The 15,672-nt window shown below is 33.5% G+C and overlaps 2 protein-coding genes across 4 annotated transcripts; one reads left to right on the forward strand and one right to left on the reverse strand.

Moving 5' to 3' along the window:
• Positions 1–119: 119 nt before the first annotated feature.
• On the forward strand, positions 120–13,144 carry LOC105630281 (nudix hydrolase 3). Its single transcript, XM_012212067.4, has 21 exons — positions 120–1,097; positions 1,816–1,980; positions 2,068–2,145; positions 2,706–2,802; positions 3,466–3,599; positions 4,102–4,183; positions 5,402–5,488; positions 6,415–6,521; positions 7,205–7,376; positions 7,537–7,787; positions 7,894–7,975; positions 8,814–8,879; positions 10,306–10,383; positions 10,510–10,605; positions 10,878–10,984; positions 11,109–11,277; positions 11,619–11,702; positions 11,805–11,899; positions 11,972–12,062; positions 12,145–12,291; positions 12,875–13,144. The coding sequence occupies exons 1-21, from the start codon at positions 1,012–1,014 to the stop codon at positions 12,926–12,928; spliced, it is 2,328 nt and encodes a 775-aa protein (XP_012067457.3). The 5' UTR covers positions 120–1,011; the 3' UTR covers positions 12,929–13,144.
• LOC105630280 (nuclear protein) lies at positions 12,657–15,393 on the reverse strand. 3 transcript variants are annotated; one of them, XM_012212066.4, is made up of 6 exons: positions 14,682–15,393; positions 14,337–14,554; positions 13,899–14,027; positions 13,457–13,588; positions 13,256–13,369; positions 12,657–12,971 (listed from the first exon to the last, which is right to left on the reverse strand). In XM_012212066.4, exons 1-5 carry the CDS (start codon positions 15,022–15,024, stop codon positions 13,256–13,258), a joined length of 936 nt encoding a protein of 311 aa, XP_012067456.1. In that variant the 5' UTR covers positions 15,025–15,393; the 3' UTR covers positions 12,657–12,971. The 3 variants fall into 3 exon arrangements, with proteins under 3 accessions (XP_012067456.1, XP_012067455.1, XP_020533544.1); XM_012212065.4 differs by having other exon boundaries at positions 12,657–12,968; positions 14,682–15,390; XM_020677885.3 differs by having other exon boundaries at positions 12,657–12,968; positions 14,337–14,537; positions 14,682–14,874.
• Positions 15,394–15,672: the final 279 nt, after the last annotated feature.

Here is a 15,672-nt window from a genome sequence, read left to right on the forward strand (position 1 = left end):
TGGTTTAGACTCTTTTCTTTCAGATGATGGCACAAGTCTGTTGATGGATGGTCATGATCTACTTATAATTCCATGGTTGAGAGTCTTGGAAATTTTCTTTTATTTTCCCTTTTCTTCTCCTTAACTTCAACCTCTTCTTTTTTTAATTTCTTTGTTTCCCTGATATTGACTGAACAATTTGAATTTGAAGGATCAGAATGTCTATACTCTCTATATGTAAACTGAAAAGGATGTGCAACAACCAATTTAACATTCAACAGGAAATTCATTTTGGGTGAGAAAAAAAAAAAAAAAAAACTTGAGATCAACTACGCTTTAACCATATGGAATATTTATTATTATTATTATTATTTTTATTACTGGGGTAGAGGCAGTATGCTGGTAATGGTATGAGTGTCGCACCTTATGTTTGACTTGCCTATTCAGGTCAAACCTATGGTATCTGGCAATCTTTGGAGCTTTCCTCGTGTAGCCAGTTCTAATTAAATAAATGTCATTGTATTAAGAATTAAATTATCTGAGCTTTTTAAATTACTTTTTTCTGGAACTAATTTCCTCTCAGGCAGAAAAATTCAAGGGTTCTTTAGCTCTCTTAATAATCAAACCTCTATTATCACTTTTATGTTATAGGAATCGAAGTCGTTTATTACCTCGTTTAATATATTGGTAATAGCTTTCTAAATTACCAAAGATCAACTGATCAATAACTCCACTCTGAAGTTTATTTTGTATAAGGTTTTACGTTCGTCTTATTAAAATTTTTCTATTGTTTGTATACATAATTTAAATTATTCTTCTATTGGTAATGAAAGAAATTAGTTCGATAATGTAATTGGGATTTTTAAAATATCAGTGAAAGCAGGCATTCAAATATTATAATATTGTAACTTGCGTGCCAACTAGAAGCTAAATTAAAAAAAAAAAAAGACCATGGTTGACAGAAAAGTTGGGCTATATATATACACATATGTATTTCTCTAACTAGAGAAGGAGAAATAGTTTAGAGAAGAAATGAAGGAAACTGCTCCATTGGAACAGAAAGAGCACCTCGACGTTCTCACTAAAACCGGTCAGAAAACCGGCGTTATCAAACCCAGGCAAGCCTATTATTTGTTTGAGCTAATTATATTTTATATTTTATTTTTATTTTTATGTTCAACTTTAGTGAACTATTAAAAAAAAATTATAATCAAGTGAATTTAGTTGGCCAAAATGTCAAAATAGACCATTTTACCATCAAAGATAAATAATCATTCAATTCATCATGCACACTAAGAAACTATTTTAGTGCATATACGACCTGAATATATATATATATATATATATATATATATATATATATATATATATATATATATGTGTGTGTTTTTTAAGTTTTTATTATCTTATATCTGTTTTCTAAGAAAAATTTCTTTTTAATTTTATTTAGAGTTCAAAACACGATATAAAAATGAAGCAAGAAAAAAAAAAAGAAAGAGAATAATCTACAAAATTAAATAAAGTAATAGGGGAATAGTTAATTTTGATTTTTAGAGGAAAAATTTCAGTTATATACACTTAATTGTATAAAAATTATTAATTCATATATAGTTTTTTCCATGCCAAAAAAAAAAAAAAAGAATTAATTAATCCTAATTTAAAATCCGTTTCTATTTTCATTTTTATTATTAGCCATGCAACAGTTAAGCTTCAATTCCAAACTAGTTGGGACAAGTATATGAATCCTTCTGCTCCGTTAACCATTAAATTTTGGTGGTGCTGATAAGTAGTAGGTCTTTTGAGAGGATTTTAACCTTTTTTTGGCAATGTATGTAGGAGCCAGATTCATCGAGATGGAGATTACCACAGAGCAGTCCACGTTTGGATTTTTGCAGAGAGTACACAACAGTTGCTTCTGCAAAAGCGAGTTGACTGTGGGCTGTGGGATATCTCTAGCGCTGGCCATGTATCTGCTGGTGAACCATCACTTAAAGCTGCTAGGTGATCTAAATTTTACTGGATTCTCGTCCTTTTGGCAGTCTGGTGTTCAAATTTATTGTTTTGTTCTGATTATTGTTATGCTTTCAGGAGGGAGCTTCATGAAGAGCTTGGCATCATCCTTCCGGAGGATGCGTTTGAATTGTTATTTGTTTACACTCAACATAGGTTTTCCAATCAAACCCTTTTCTAAATTTCTTATGTAATGGTTTTTATTGGTTGTTCTGAAAAATGGACTATGACCCTTCACTTTCAGGTTTTCACCTATTAACTTACCTTAGCTAGTTTCTTTCTATTATTGTTGCACATTGCAGTATTAATACAATCCCAAAGTCTATATACCACCAATGAAAGTCTGTTTCAGTAGTCTGATTGAAAATATAGTATTTTACTATATTTTAGTTGGAGAACATAAAAAAATTTGCATGGATTAGTATTATTGTGAAGCCCTTACAGTTCCCTTACTTTGATTTCGTGGAACATTCTTTCAGTAATACAAACTGACGGCTTTTTTTTTTTTTTTTTTGAAACAGTAATACAAGTTGATGTTGTTTAAACTAATATGAGGAGTTTTGGTTTTTCATAGTATGAAACATTTATTCTTGGACAATTTCTTCCTCTTTCATTGTCTGAAACATTTATTCTTCTTAGTTCATTAACTATTTTCGTTCAGTGCTCCTCTCTTTTGGGTTTGCATTAATTGCTGTTAACTTTATATTTGAACGCAGGGTATTAAGAGGTGGCGAATATATCAATAATGAATTTGATGATGTGTATCTTATAACAACTGTAGATCCAATTCCTTTGGAGGCATTTATTCTACAGGTAAGCATGTTAATGCTTATTGGCAACTGAAACTTGAATCCATTTGGCAATATAAATTGAAATTAGTCCAGATACTAGAGAAAACACATTGATTGTATATAAAATTTGGTGTGACTTTATATGGTGTGAGGCTATCTTCACTTAATTAAGTTTTCACTCTAATGCTGTAACGTTGTATCAAAACTTGTCATCATATTTTTTTGCTGGCAAGATGCTGTTCACCTTCATAGTTATCATAGAGCTTCTTGTGTTGATATAGTTTTATTAGGCCTGAGCTTGTTAATGTCTTATTCCAACTTGAAGGAAAACTTTGAAGAAGTTACAACTTAAATCTATAAGAATTAATTTTACCCTTAAATTTAATATTAGTTGTGTATTAAAAGCTGCTTTTTCTCCTGTTTATAAGAAATTGCTTCTACATTACTGAGCATCAAAATCAATTCCTTGTGACCTCTCTTTTTTCACCCAAGGCCTGGCCTGGACTTTGTATCTGGAACTTCGGAACACTTTGCGCCACTTGCTAATTATTTTTCTAGTAATTGTATATCTGTTCAACTATATTATGCCTGATGTTTGACATTTATATCAAACAATAAAATTAAGGCTTCCAGCTAGTAAAGTGTAAGGATCTGATTTCACACTTATGCTTTTGCTCTATGTTAGGAAACTGCAGTATCTGCTGTTAGATATGTTTCTTATGAGGAATATAGAAGCTTACTTGCCAAAGAACATCCTGATTACCTACCCTGTGATGTAAATGGACCATTCGGTCAACTCTTCGAGATAATTAAGCAACGGTATGTTATACAGTAAATGTCATGAATAGATTCGGTATCACATCTTTTATCAACTGACAAAATCACCTTTTTCTGTGAAATTGACTATTTTTCCCAAGTTTTTTGGAAAAATTGTGTGGATCTGGCCTCTGTGAAATAATTTTCTTTGATTTTCTTGGGTAGCATCTGGTCACATCCTTAAGATCTATAGCATATGAAAAAATTTATGAAAGCGAAAAATCATTTTGGTTCATCTTTGTGCATCCAAAAAGATATTTGGCTGGTTAAATTTGTCCTTTTTGTCTGTCACTTTATTCTGAAAACTATAAGCTGTTCTGGGCTTCAATCGCAAAAAGCTATCCTTCTGTTATTTTTCTGGCATACAAATATTCTTTTTGAAAATCTTTTATCAGTTTATGCATATATTCTATAAAAGATGAATAGCAGGTGAATGTTGCCACGGAATTCTTAAAATTCTGATAATTTTCTGCTTATGCCATGGATTCTGTCTAATTTGCTTAAGGTATGGAGAGAACAATGTAGCACGCAGCTTGACTCTACAAAAGCAGCTCCGTCGATATGTACCTGTTTCTCTCAATGCAGAGGTTGTCTACTTTCTCTTCTAGTTTCATCAATCACTCAGATGCCTTAATTGCTATTCCCTCTGTCCCAAAAAGATAATCACATTTCTTTTTTTACAAATTTTATGAAAATGCAATTAATGTAGTGATAATTTATGTGTTTCCTTTTTCTACCCTTATTAATGTAGTAATAAATTAGCTCCAAATTTATAATCTGGATGTAACTAAATGCAACTACATGCAAAAGTGAATTTATTGAAGGGTAAAATGGGAAAAAAAAACTTTAATATTTATTCAACTTATAACCTTTGAGCTCTCAACGCGGGACAAATTTAGGATAGCGATATCGTATTGTCATACATAGCCCATCTATATATATAGTATTTTGGTTCTACATATTGTTTCTTGATTTGTGTGTCGTTTGAATTGGCAAGTCTTGCTCAATATGTGTTAAATTGAATAGTAAATATCTTCAGTAACATATTTGCCAGTTGATATACATTTAATTTGAGTGATTGATGTGTAAAAAGAAAATTGACTTGAGCAATAGACAGTAAAACATGGTTGCAATGCCCATTCTTTGGAAGTTATTGAATACAAGAGCAAGAGAATAATTAAAAAGTATTCGCTGCTTGTTTTTCATTTAACAAAAGACAAATATTGATTACAAAATATGGTGGGACTATTACATTATCTATTTCGAGAAATTACTTAATGAAGAAAAATTAATCAGTCAGTATAAGAGGTTGCATTCATTTCTTTGCGCCTAAAAGCTCACTTGTTCTATTCTATCCTTTAGGAACTTGGTGGTTATTTCAAAACCAAAAAATGAGATATGTAATCATTAAAGAATTTTCCAAAAATTGTCTAGAGTGATGATGTGAAAATAGCAAAGTTGTATATGCAGTCTAAGCATTTCATAAGTGAAACAATTGCAATTGATTAGAAAATTAATGGAATTGGAAGGTCATTAGTTCTGAAGGTGATATGTCATGCATTTCTTGGAACTTTATCAGTTTGGCTCATTTTGTCAGATTCATTTTAGATTTATTCGAATTTGAGGTGTTTTGGAGAAGTAGAATGTTTTGTTTTTTAATTTTGCAAACTTATTCTTCCGAATCCTTCTTACCATTAATGTTCTTTGGTGCTAAAATACTGTGTTTGTATATCCTTTTAAAAAAAAAAAAAAAAAAAATTGGATTCTGTATATAAATGCCTGATAAATCAAGGTCCTTTCTGCAGTTGACAGGCCTATCAGATAGAGACAGGAAGGCATTGGGTTTACTTATTAAGACTGCAGGAATTGTTGACGAAATCTTTTACCTGCAGGTTTTTTATCTATGTTAATTTATTTGTGGATACATATATGCACACAAATGGCTAATGATAAGCACATCAATCTTTATAAGTTGCCGGAATCTGAGAAATTGCTTTTAATGTATTTGTATAACTGTATTTGAGCTGCACCACATAGTTGGCTTATATATCCTTTAAAAGGATATTATTACCTTGTGATCAGAATATTTATAAAAGTCTTTTTTCTGTTTGAGAAAAATTATTTGTTATAATTGTTAGAAAGATTAGGTTAGACTCTTCAGCCTTCATACTATCCTCTAGATCTCATTGCCTTGACTTGGCTACATTTTGGAAATGGGCACCTAGTGTTCAACGCTGTTTTCATTCTCTTTTTGTTTGTTGTTGGTGGTGGGGGTGGGTATTGGGGAGAAAGAGGGAGGTAGAGATAGCAGTACAAACAAAATGAGAAACAAAAGATCCTAGGTTTGGAATTTACTAGAACCATCCATTAGCTCCATGAAACACTGCCTTGGAACCATTTGGTCAGTTGATTCCTTGATGTCATGAGATTTGGTTAAAACTTACAACAATTCACAGAAGCCAACCAACCATATCAAAGCTTAGCCGTTTAAAAGAAACATGACTATAATTTGATATGGATACGGATGATAAAAGTTGAAGTCATTAATCTTTGGTTTTTATGGTTACCTTGTCCCAGTTGTTGCTTTCATTGGATTCCTATTTCCTGAATGAAAAGGTTGGCATCCATTATGTAAAAAGTATAAATTCACTGTTTGCATTGAACTTACATGTTTCTCCCTTACTATGAATTCCAGTTTATTAGTGTATTGCAAAAGCAATTACTAGTTAATGCAGTGAGCCTATCTCTTCATGCTTTCACAGTTGAGGTGTTCACTAATTTCTAGTGGTGTCTTTGTTCATTTTTCCTCCTTAATCAGGCTTGGTACAGCAATCCAGCTCTAAGGGATTGGTTGAAAGAGCATGCTAAGACGTCAGAACTGGACAAACTCAAATGGATGTATTATTCCATTAATAAGGGCCCATGGTATGTTGTCTTTGAAATGTTCCTTCTCTGTCGACGTGAACGCGTGCATATCTGAGGAAAGACTAGTTGCAAAACCATCTTTCATCTTTTAATGAAGTCTAAACCACATCCTTTGTTTATTATAAATGTTAATTCCAATTAAATCATTCGCAATATATGTGCCAATAGTTGTGTTAAACAATGACAATGCACTGGATGGTGTAAGTTTGTACCTCCCAAAAATATAGAAGGTGTATTACTATTACTTTGATTATTCTGAAAGAAAAGGTCATTAAGGAAGAAGGAATATATTGCAAATGGGGGGTATTATATCGTCCTCCTAAGGAACTGAACAAAATGAGAGGACAAAAATAATGAAGTAATGCACTGCAGCCATATCTGTCTACGCATTGTAGTATGAGAGATATTATTCAGGAAGAATCGGAGATAAGGGATAAAGAAGAAGAGGATGTCTATGACTTTTCATTCCTGTTTTTTCTTTGATCACTTTTTCATGTGATGTCTTTTGACAGAGAAAGTGACTGATTACTCGCCAAATATTGTTAATGCTCTGAATTCTTAAACCAAGCATCCTATGCAGTTGACAGATTTCACATCTCATCTGTGAATCTTTCATTTGATGACAACTAGTATAAACTTTGAAACAAAATATCCATAAATTATAATCTATTCTCTATCAACAGGTCCTGTCTTGATGAGAATAAGGCTTTTCTGACGACAGCAGATTCAGCCATAAAGTTGCTTCCTGAAGCTATGAAACCAGTAAGTGGATGGAAGGGTCTGGAATATAAAGTAGCATGTCCCATGCAAAAACCACCTGGTGCAAATTTTTATCCTCCAGACATGGATAAAATGGTTAGTAAGGAATGCTCATCATACACTTTCAAATAGAATCTTAAAATAAGATCCACATCATGTACAAGTGACCTGCCATTGGTTTACTGCAGCAGTCACAATTTTATACTTTCTTATTTTCAGATCCATTATTGAGATCAATAAATTTCTTTTGTTATAGGAATTTGAATCATGGAAGGACACTCTAACAGATGATGAGGAACATGATGCAACGGGTTTTTTCACTGTTATCAAAAGACACAATGAACTTGGTTCAGACTCTTGTTTGTCAAATCATATATTTGATGGCACAGGTCATTTCACGGGTGGTCATGGTCTACTTAGTATTCCATACTCAAAAGAGTATAATTCTCTGATCACAAAAGCTGCTGAACTACTACATGAAGCTGGGGATGTGGCTAGCTCACCTAGGTATAACGTTTGCCAGATTTGTGTTCTCAACAGCTCATTTATTACACATCATCCTGAATTTTGTTGCACTATCAGATTTTCACTAAATCTTTCTTGCGCCATGTAGTTTGAAGAGGTTACTACATAGCAAAGCTGATGCATTCCTTTCAAATGACTATTATGACTCAGATATAGCATGGATGGAATTGGTAAGAACCCTTTTATTCTTTTAGCATTCCTGAAAATCATACCTATATTTTGATATTTGGTTCAGTACACGGTGGAAAGACCTCGTGTGGAACAGACAATCCCTTTTAATTTAATCATTTTCTTTTTCTTTTTTGTGCATTGACCACTGACACATTTTTATAACAGTTTCTGTGGCTTGCAGCCAGACACCCCTTCTTTCAAGTATTTTTCATTCACAAGCTTTGATTGTGAAATGCCAAAAATTTATGAGAAGGTCTCAAATAAGTTCTAGCATGGGGCTAAAATGTCTTTTAATCTGTCAAAGCTGCAGTCAATGGATTTCCTTCTCAGTTTCAACTTTTTATCATTATTGTGTTTGGCTTGTTTAAAACATGATATAGAATGAGGTGGTACAGAAAGATTCAATATAACCAAGATCTAAAAGAAATTTCAGCTCTTAAAAAGCTAAATGGAGGAAAGGACTCATTTATAAACTGCAACAAGTTTGTGATTTAAGCTGTCCAGTGAGTTTTATTATGTTTCTTGGTGTCCGTCTCATCTCTTACAATATAGCATTTGTTTATCAAATCTCAGAAAGAATTACAATTCTCCACTAATTTGTATTATATTAGGCTGACATTTTGATGAATTTGTGTAACCTTTAGCAGACAAAAAGTAAAATTAGTAGGCTTTAAAGGAAAGCATGAATAAACATTTGTAGGTTCAACGAGAATTTTTTTTCTCAAGTTTAGACCCTGTGAGGTGTGAGTTTTCCTTTTATGTTATCCCAACAGGTGCTTAAGCCTTTTAGCAGTCACATCAAAGTCATCTGCATTTATATCTGTTTTGCTTTTGTAGGATACTGAGCTGGATGTAACTATAGGTCCATATGAGACATATGAAGATGCACTATTTGGATACAAGGTAATGTTTATGTATGGCATATGCCTCTTTTCTTCTACTTTAATGACCTCAGATGTAGGATTGAATTAAGTTCATACGTGAACTTTGCTATGTTGCACAACATATGTGATAATTTTCATCTTCAAGTGCTTCCAGTTTAGAATACTTATGATTTATTTATCGGACATATCACCACTTGGACAAGTTTTCTAAGTCCAAATGACAAATCTTTAGGATTTGCTATAATAAATAGCAAATGAAGTGGCAGAGCTAGAAATTATTCTCAATGAGGTCATTAATTCAAAAAATCATTTACAATTTAATTGAATTCATGAAAAAATAATTAATGAAATTCGAATAAGAGAAATTAAATTCATAGGGTATTTTGAACAATTAGGAATTGACTAAAATATAGAATTTAAAATGCTTATAAATAAATTTTTTGAAGTGATTTTAGTTACTGTATAAGGCTGCAAAATATCCAAATTAAACAGTTTTACCTATTTTAAGTCGATAGATAAATTGATCCTAATTTATTTATTTTGAAAACAATTTTATTGGGTCTACTGAATGAAAATCCTAAAATTTTCCATATCATACGCCTACTTTAATCTTTCTCCCTCAAGTTGCCCCTGATTGAATGCGAGATATATTGCTATGTGGAACGTCAAGAATGAGGAATAACTACTGTTAATGAAGTAGTAAGCTCAATATCTCAAAGTCTAATAGTTCTATTTGTGCAAAAGAAAAGAAACTTTTAGACTGATAAAATGTGTTCCTTTCTTAACTATGGGATGGTAACGAGAAAAAGGAGACACCTGCAACCTTTAAATTTCATTTTATTGACTACAAATTAATATTTGCTTACACACTTCATGAACTATCTGCACTTGTTTATGAAGTTTGTCCTACTTAAGCGATATTCCATGACTTATGCTTTGGACTGCTGTCCCTCATAGTCCATGGAACTGAATTGTTTGCCTATTCTTAAATTTCTATCTTGCACTTGCCTTTACATCTTAACTAATTTCCTCTTAGTTTTTTAGCATTATCTTCATAGTTTTTCACTTTTAAATTTACAAATCTTTATCACCCTCGCAAACCATGTGAAGCATCAATAGTGTTTGCAAAAGATTCATTAGAACATAAAATTTCGTTGGCCATAAGTTTTACAAAAAGCTTAGGGAATTAGATACAAGACTTTAACATTTTATGTTTATTTTCTTCATCTTTTTCTTACGGAAACATGGAAATTTTTTCCTTTGCTGTTTGGTTTTAGGCCAACTTGTTATTTTTAATTACCAGGTCTTAAATTTTGTGTTCAGACATAATTTCATGAAATTTAAAATTTCCATTGTAAAATTTTGTAACTGTGTATTCCTGTTACTGTTATTAATCTTCCTTAGTTGTCACACATTGTTCATGAGTTCCATTATCTTTATTGTAGGCTACATTTGAAGCATTCATTGGACTCCGAGATAACCAGGCAACAGCTCAACTTAAACTCTTTGGAGATAATTTGCAGGTACTTAGTGGTCTGCAGCCCAATTTGTAGCATCTCTCCTGCTATTTTCCTTCATTTTTCCCCCCTTTCAGTCGGAACCTTTCATCGTAACTGACATGTCACTTTCTGATTGAATATGTTTTTAAGGTTTTGGAAGCAAATCTTCCAATGGACGGTGCTTACAAATCAAAAGATATCATTGCAGCTCCAATTCGTGTAATCCAACTTATCTATAATGCAGGGGTGAGCTGAAAGGAATTATATTTTGGAAGTACAAGTTCCATATTATTTCACAAAGTGATTGTTGGGTGGAGGGAGGTGGTGTTAGTGGGCTGTGCCCATATGCTGGAATCATATAATTTTGAATCTCCTCTATAAAAGCCATCAAAATCTTGTTCTCATGTATTTCCACTTATGTGCTAATGAAGTGCATGTAGTTGATAGCTATAATTCCACAGTAATTCAATCCTTCATCGGGGGAAGAAACTAAGGCTAGTGGGTTTATGTTTAAGCAGGATGTGAAGGGCCCTCAGACTGTTGCTTTTAGTTTACCCAATGATGAGCGAATGGTAAAAGAACGAGGAACTTCAATGGTCATGCTTAAGAATGTTTCAGAGGCCAAGTACTATTTCATTAATTGTATTTTATGATATTATCTTTACGCCTTATTTTTCTTAATGCTTTTTCATAATTTTTATCATTGGTATATGAAGTTTTCTAAATGTTGGACATGACCTTCCTACCAGGTTTGAGCATATTCTTCGGCCTATAGCTGACGCGTGTGTTGGGAAGGAACAAAAGCAACTTGTAGATTTTGAATCTTTCTTTACACACGCTATCTGCCATGAATGCTGCCATGGTATTGGCCCTCATACGATAACACTTCCCAATGGTCAAAAGTCTACAGTGAGAAAGGTTAGTTGCGCGACTTTATGCTACCTCTCAATCAATTGTGGTTTTAATAGGTTTTAGATTATTTACACTTCATTTCGCAACCTTCAATCATAAAACTAAATTCCATATCACCACATTTCTGCTGAGTTGCAGAGAGAAATCACATGAAAATTTTCATCATTTTCTAGCTAGTGTATTAGTTGAACTTTGTCCACTTAGTTACCTGTTTGACATTTCAAGATGAGAAGGCAATGTAACTGTACTTCCAACTTGAAATAGCAGGGAAATTTTTGTCAATTATTGCATTAGGAAATTGACATCACCTGTATTTTTCATGTTTTCCTTTCTATCCTTCGATACAGGAGCTGCAAGAACTCCACTCTGCTTTGGAGGAAGCAAAAGCTGATATAGTTGGCCTTTGGGCACTCAAGTTTTTAATCAACAAGGTCAGTGACTATTTATGAGCTCTCTCTCTCTCTGTATGTCAATCTGTCTATCTTTATGTCTGTCTTTCTATCTATTCGTATCTTTGTGTTTACTGAGTCCAGGATTTGCTTCCAAAGAGCTTGGTAAAGTCTATGTATGTTTCTTTTCTTGCGGAATGCTTTCGCTCAGTTCGGTTTGGTTTAGAGGAAGCTCATGGGTAAGCAATCGTTCATCCTTCCTTAATCAATGATGTCAATTTCATTGATCATTCTATACTGAATATTGTCAGAAAAGGAAAAGCAATGCAATTCAACTGGTTATTTGAGAAAGAAGCCTTGATTTTGCACCCAGATGAAACATTCTCTGTTAATTTTTCTAAGGTTTAGTTTTTCCAACTTGTCTTATTAATGGTTTTCTCTCTCTAAAATACCAAATACCATAAGTTCTGTTTTCATTTGAAAGATTGAAGAGGCAGTTGAAAGCCTTTGTAGGGAGATACTAACCATACAAGCAAAAGCCGACAAAGAAGCTGCAAGCTTGCTGCTTCAGAAATACTGTAAAATGACAGATCCATTAAAATTTGCCTTGCACAAATTAGAGAGCATTCAGGTACGAGCAGTAAAATTCTGTTGCTTGCCAGTGCATGCATATCTGTGCATCTGATGAGAACTAGATTGCCAATAATTAAGGCAATTTATCAGCATGTTTATATTATTTCAAGTAGTCTATATGAATCATTGCTACTTCATACTTTATATGATTGTCTTGTGCCTGATAAAAACTGCACATCTAAGGGGATGGAAATTTACTTTCGAAATGCATACAGATTTTTGGCGCTTGACATTTTTTTAAAATGTTAATTCAATGTTTTAAAATATTAATTCAATAATTAGTCCTTTGACAAAGGCCATGCCACCAAATGGATGAGATTTTGCTTGTAGGGTCGAAGAAAAGAGTTTCGACAAGTACTGTGGTTGAACTCTTACTAATAAATATCTATTTTTATTGCATTAGTTGCAAAGTGAATACAATTTTTGTATAGACTCAGAAGAAGAAGACGACGACGTTGCTGCAAACTACAAAGAAAAAAAATTATAATTTCATGTTTCCACATTTCAATACAGCAGTTTGCAAAAGCTTAATTATGTATGCTTAGGGTTTCCTCATTGTTGTCCTTTCCTTTGTTTTTCAGGTGCCTGTGGATATAGTTCCCACATTTCCCATAGCCAATGAAATACTTGGGTAGAGGCAGCATGTTGTTATCAGGTTCACACCCCACGTTTGTCCTGCTAAGATGCAGATTACTTGAGCTTGTTAAATTCCTCAGATCAAGTAACCAAGTAACACATGAATCCTATGTTTTCTTCTTTTTTTTTTTTAATTTTTTAAAAAAATTTTTGAATGTGTGATTTTACTTGCTTAATATTTTTTGATATCTTGCTTAATTTATTGATGTTTGTAATGGTAATTGTTGAATTTTATATTATATATAATAAAGGAATTACTGATGATATCCGAAAATCATTATTTATTTCAATTCATAATCCAAAAATAAAAAACAAAAATTACTAACTTAGATAACTTTTAACTCCTTAAGCCAAGCTGTATGTAGAGGACAAGGATCAGGTTTCCCTTGAGCAAGTGCTTTCTGAGATAGAGAATAGAACCAGCCGTTCCTCCACTTGAACTACAAGCCATTAAACAGGATAGCTATTTAACAGGCACCATAGCAATCCATATATGACAAAGGACCTAAGCTATAAAAGATGTTTACCTCTTTAACAGCTGTTGGGAAATGAGCAACAGCTCTCGAATAAGCACATAATCTTTCCTCAATGGATTCTTCAAACTCTAAACCTTTTTCTGCGGCTGCTGCTGATGCAAGCTCCGCAATAAGACTAGACGCCTGAAACCAGAAATCTCAATCTCAGTCAGTTTTGTTAGTTGGTGTTGCCTAAACATATTTGACATTCAAAAAAAAATGATAGGAAAAAGTACATGAGATTGAGCAAGGAAAAACTCAAATAAAAGGAGCACTCAATTGCCACATGGAGTTCACAAACATGAGGTGGTCATTAGATACGTATGTAGAACCTGAAAGAGGAAGTTTGAAACATAGAATACCAATTCTACTTGAATGCAGAGCATTATGCAAAAGACAAGCAGTAATGAAATCTGATGCTTCCAAATACATCACTGTGAACAACAATATTTACCTCAGAGCGATATTCCTTCTCCACAGTACCAACAGTTGCCCCTTGATGACGAGCACCAACAAGCATGAATGCTGAAATCCAAATGAGCTTTTCTAACATTTGCTTCTGAAAAGCAAGCTTGTCAAGGACCTGATTTACATTTAAAAAGAAATAAAGTTGACTGAATATCATGGTATAAAGATTTGAGAGACAATGCAACAATGGATCACGCATTTAATTCAAAGCTAAACTTTCTAAATGCCTCAAAAGATCCAAAACCACAACAACTAAAATTCAGCCCAAGCTCTAAGTTCATCATATATAACAAGCTGCGATTGCAGGCCAACTCCCTTCCCCCCAAATACAAAATAGAACGTGTTAAGCAAAAGAATGCCCTCCAAATAGTTTCAACTTTCAACACAATAAATGTAATAGAATTAAAGAATTATCTTCTCTTACCTTGCAAGAGAGTCCTCCAGCATGTAACCTTGCAGCCACAGCAGATGCCCATTTTCCATATGCTGCAGTTAATCCTTCAGGATTGGTATCAGTTTTTCCATCAATTGGAGGCTCTCCAAGCTTCGACACAGCAAAATAAGCAAGCACTTGGTCTGCATCTCCTAGACCTTTACTTTCAAGCCACGGCTCCAGCATCCCGTTCTGGAAAAACACCAAATCTGCTAGATTGTCAATATCCACTTAAGCAAAGGAACCAAATACAGAAACTTCAACTCAAATAATTTCAAATGACAAGCAAAATTTCAATAAAATAAGTAGTGGTGAAAATAATCTGAAAATTTGTACCGTTCCATCTGGGCTTTGGAGTAGCTTCAAGAACTGCCTCAAGATCATCATTTCTTGTACAGACAAGAATAGGACCCTCAAAATCAAGAGGCACGGGCTCTCCTCTCTTCACCAGTAAATCTTGACCATTACCCATTCCTTGCAGAGCACTGCCTACCCGTCCACCGCCAACGATCACGGCTGGGGCGACCTTGGCAGTCGTGGCTGTAGAACCAGTAGCTGCAGCCATAGAGAAAGTTGATGGCTTTTGAGCTCCACTAATAATTTCGGTGCTAAAGAAAGTGAATTTTGAAGTGGGTTTGATGAGAGACGAGCTAGAGAGAGTAAGCGCGACACTGGCCATTGATTGTGCTAATAACAGGGAGGAAAATTGATGGTATTAGGGACATTGCGTTCCTGTGTTTTGGTAAAATAATTGGAGATCTTCGAGAGGCAGCGTATGAACGGCAAAGGGACAGCCACTCAATTTTTAGCCATTTATCCAAAGAGCTTGCCCAAAAAAAAAAAACTCTCTATGTCTTTCATTCTTGCTAAACTAATACACACACAGGTTCCTTTGTAATACAAATCTGGGTTCAAATAAAGGGGTTGTTTAAAGTTATTAATAAATGAGAAGAATAATATTAACAGACTTCTGATTAATAAAATCATCTACATTGAAATGCTTGGTAAGGCCATATTGAAATTTGAAAGCTGAAGTTATATTTTTGGTGCTTGATCAGGTGATATCTCCTTTTCTCCTTAATGTTTTAGTTACACTAATTGATTCTAGGACGTGTAAATTGCTTGATGATTCTTATTGATTTCATTTACCAACTGCCGAAGGCTCATCATTTTCCTAATATCACTATTTGCAGGTGTGGTTCATCCGTATGGATGGAGCTCGGGGACACCCGCAAATTTTGAGTCCATTTGTATTTTTATTATGCGTATTCATTATAAAATTTATTTAAATAATTATTAAAATATCTTTATCCAAATTCGTTTAAAA

This window comes from Jatropha curcas, chromosome 1, assembly GCF_041381405.1.
Source record: "Jatropha curcas cultivar XTBG-Jc1 chromosome 1, XTBG_Jcur_1.0, whole genome shotgun sequence".
NCBI classification, from domain to species: domain Eukaryota; kingdom Viridiplantae; phylum Streptophyta; class Magnoliopsida; order Malpighiales; family Euphorbiaceae; genus Jatropha; species Jatropha curcas.

Coding starts and splice junctions, on each gene's coding strand:
- LOC105630281 (XM_012212067.4), top strand. CDS start 1,012: ATGAAGGAAACTGCTCCATTGGAACAGAAAGAGCACCTCGACGTTCTC. Junction 10,384..10,509: donor TCTTTGGAGATAATTTGCAG/GTACTTAGTGGT, acceptor TATGTTTTTAAG/GTTTTGGAAGCAAATCTTCC. Junction 10,985..11,108: donor AAGAATGTTTCAGAGGCCAA/GTACTATTTCAT, acceptor CCTTCCTACCAG/GTTTGAGCATATTCTTCGGC.
- LOC105630280 (XM_012212066.4), bottom strand. CDS start 15,024: ATGGCCAGTGTCGCGCTTACTCTCTCTAGCTCGTCTCTCATCAAACCC. Junction 14,555..14,681: donor TCCAAAGCCCAGATGGAACG/GTACAAATTTTC, acceptor ACAATCTAGCAG/ATTTGGTGTTTTTCCAGAAC. Junction 13,589..13,898: donor AGAAGGAATATCGCTCTGAG/GTAAATATTGTT, acceptor TTCTGGTTTCAG/GCGTCTAGTCTTATTGCGGA.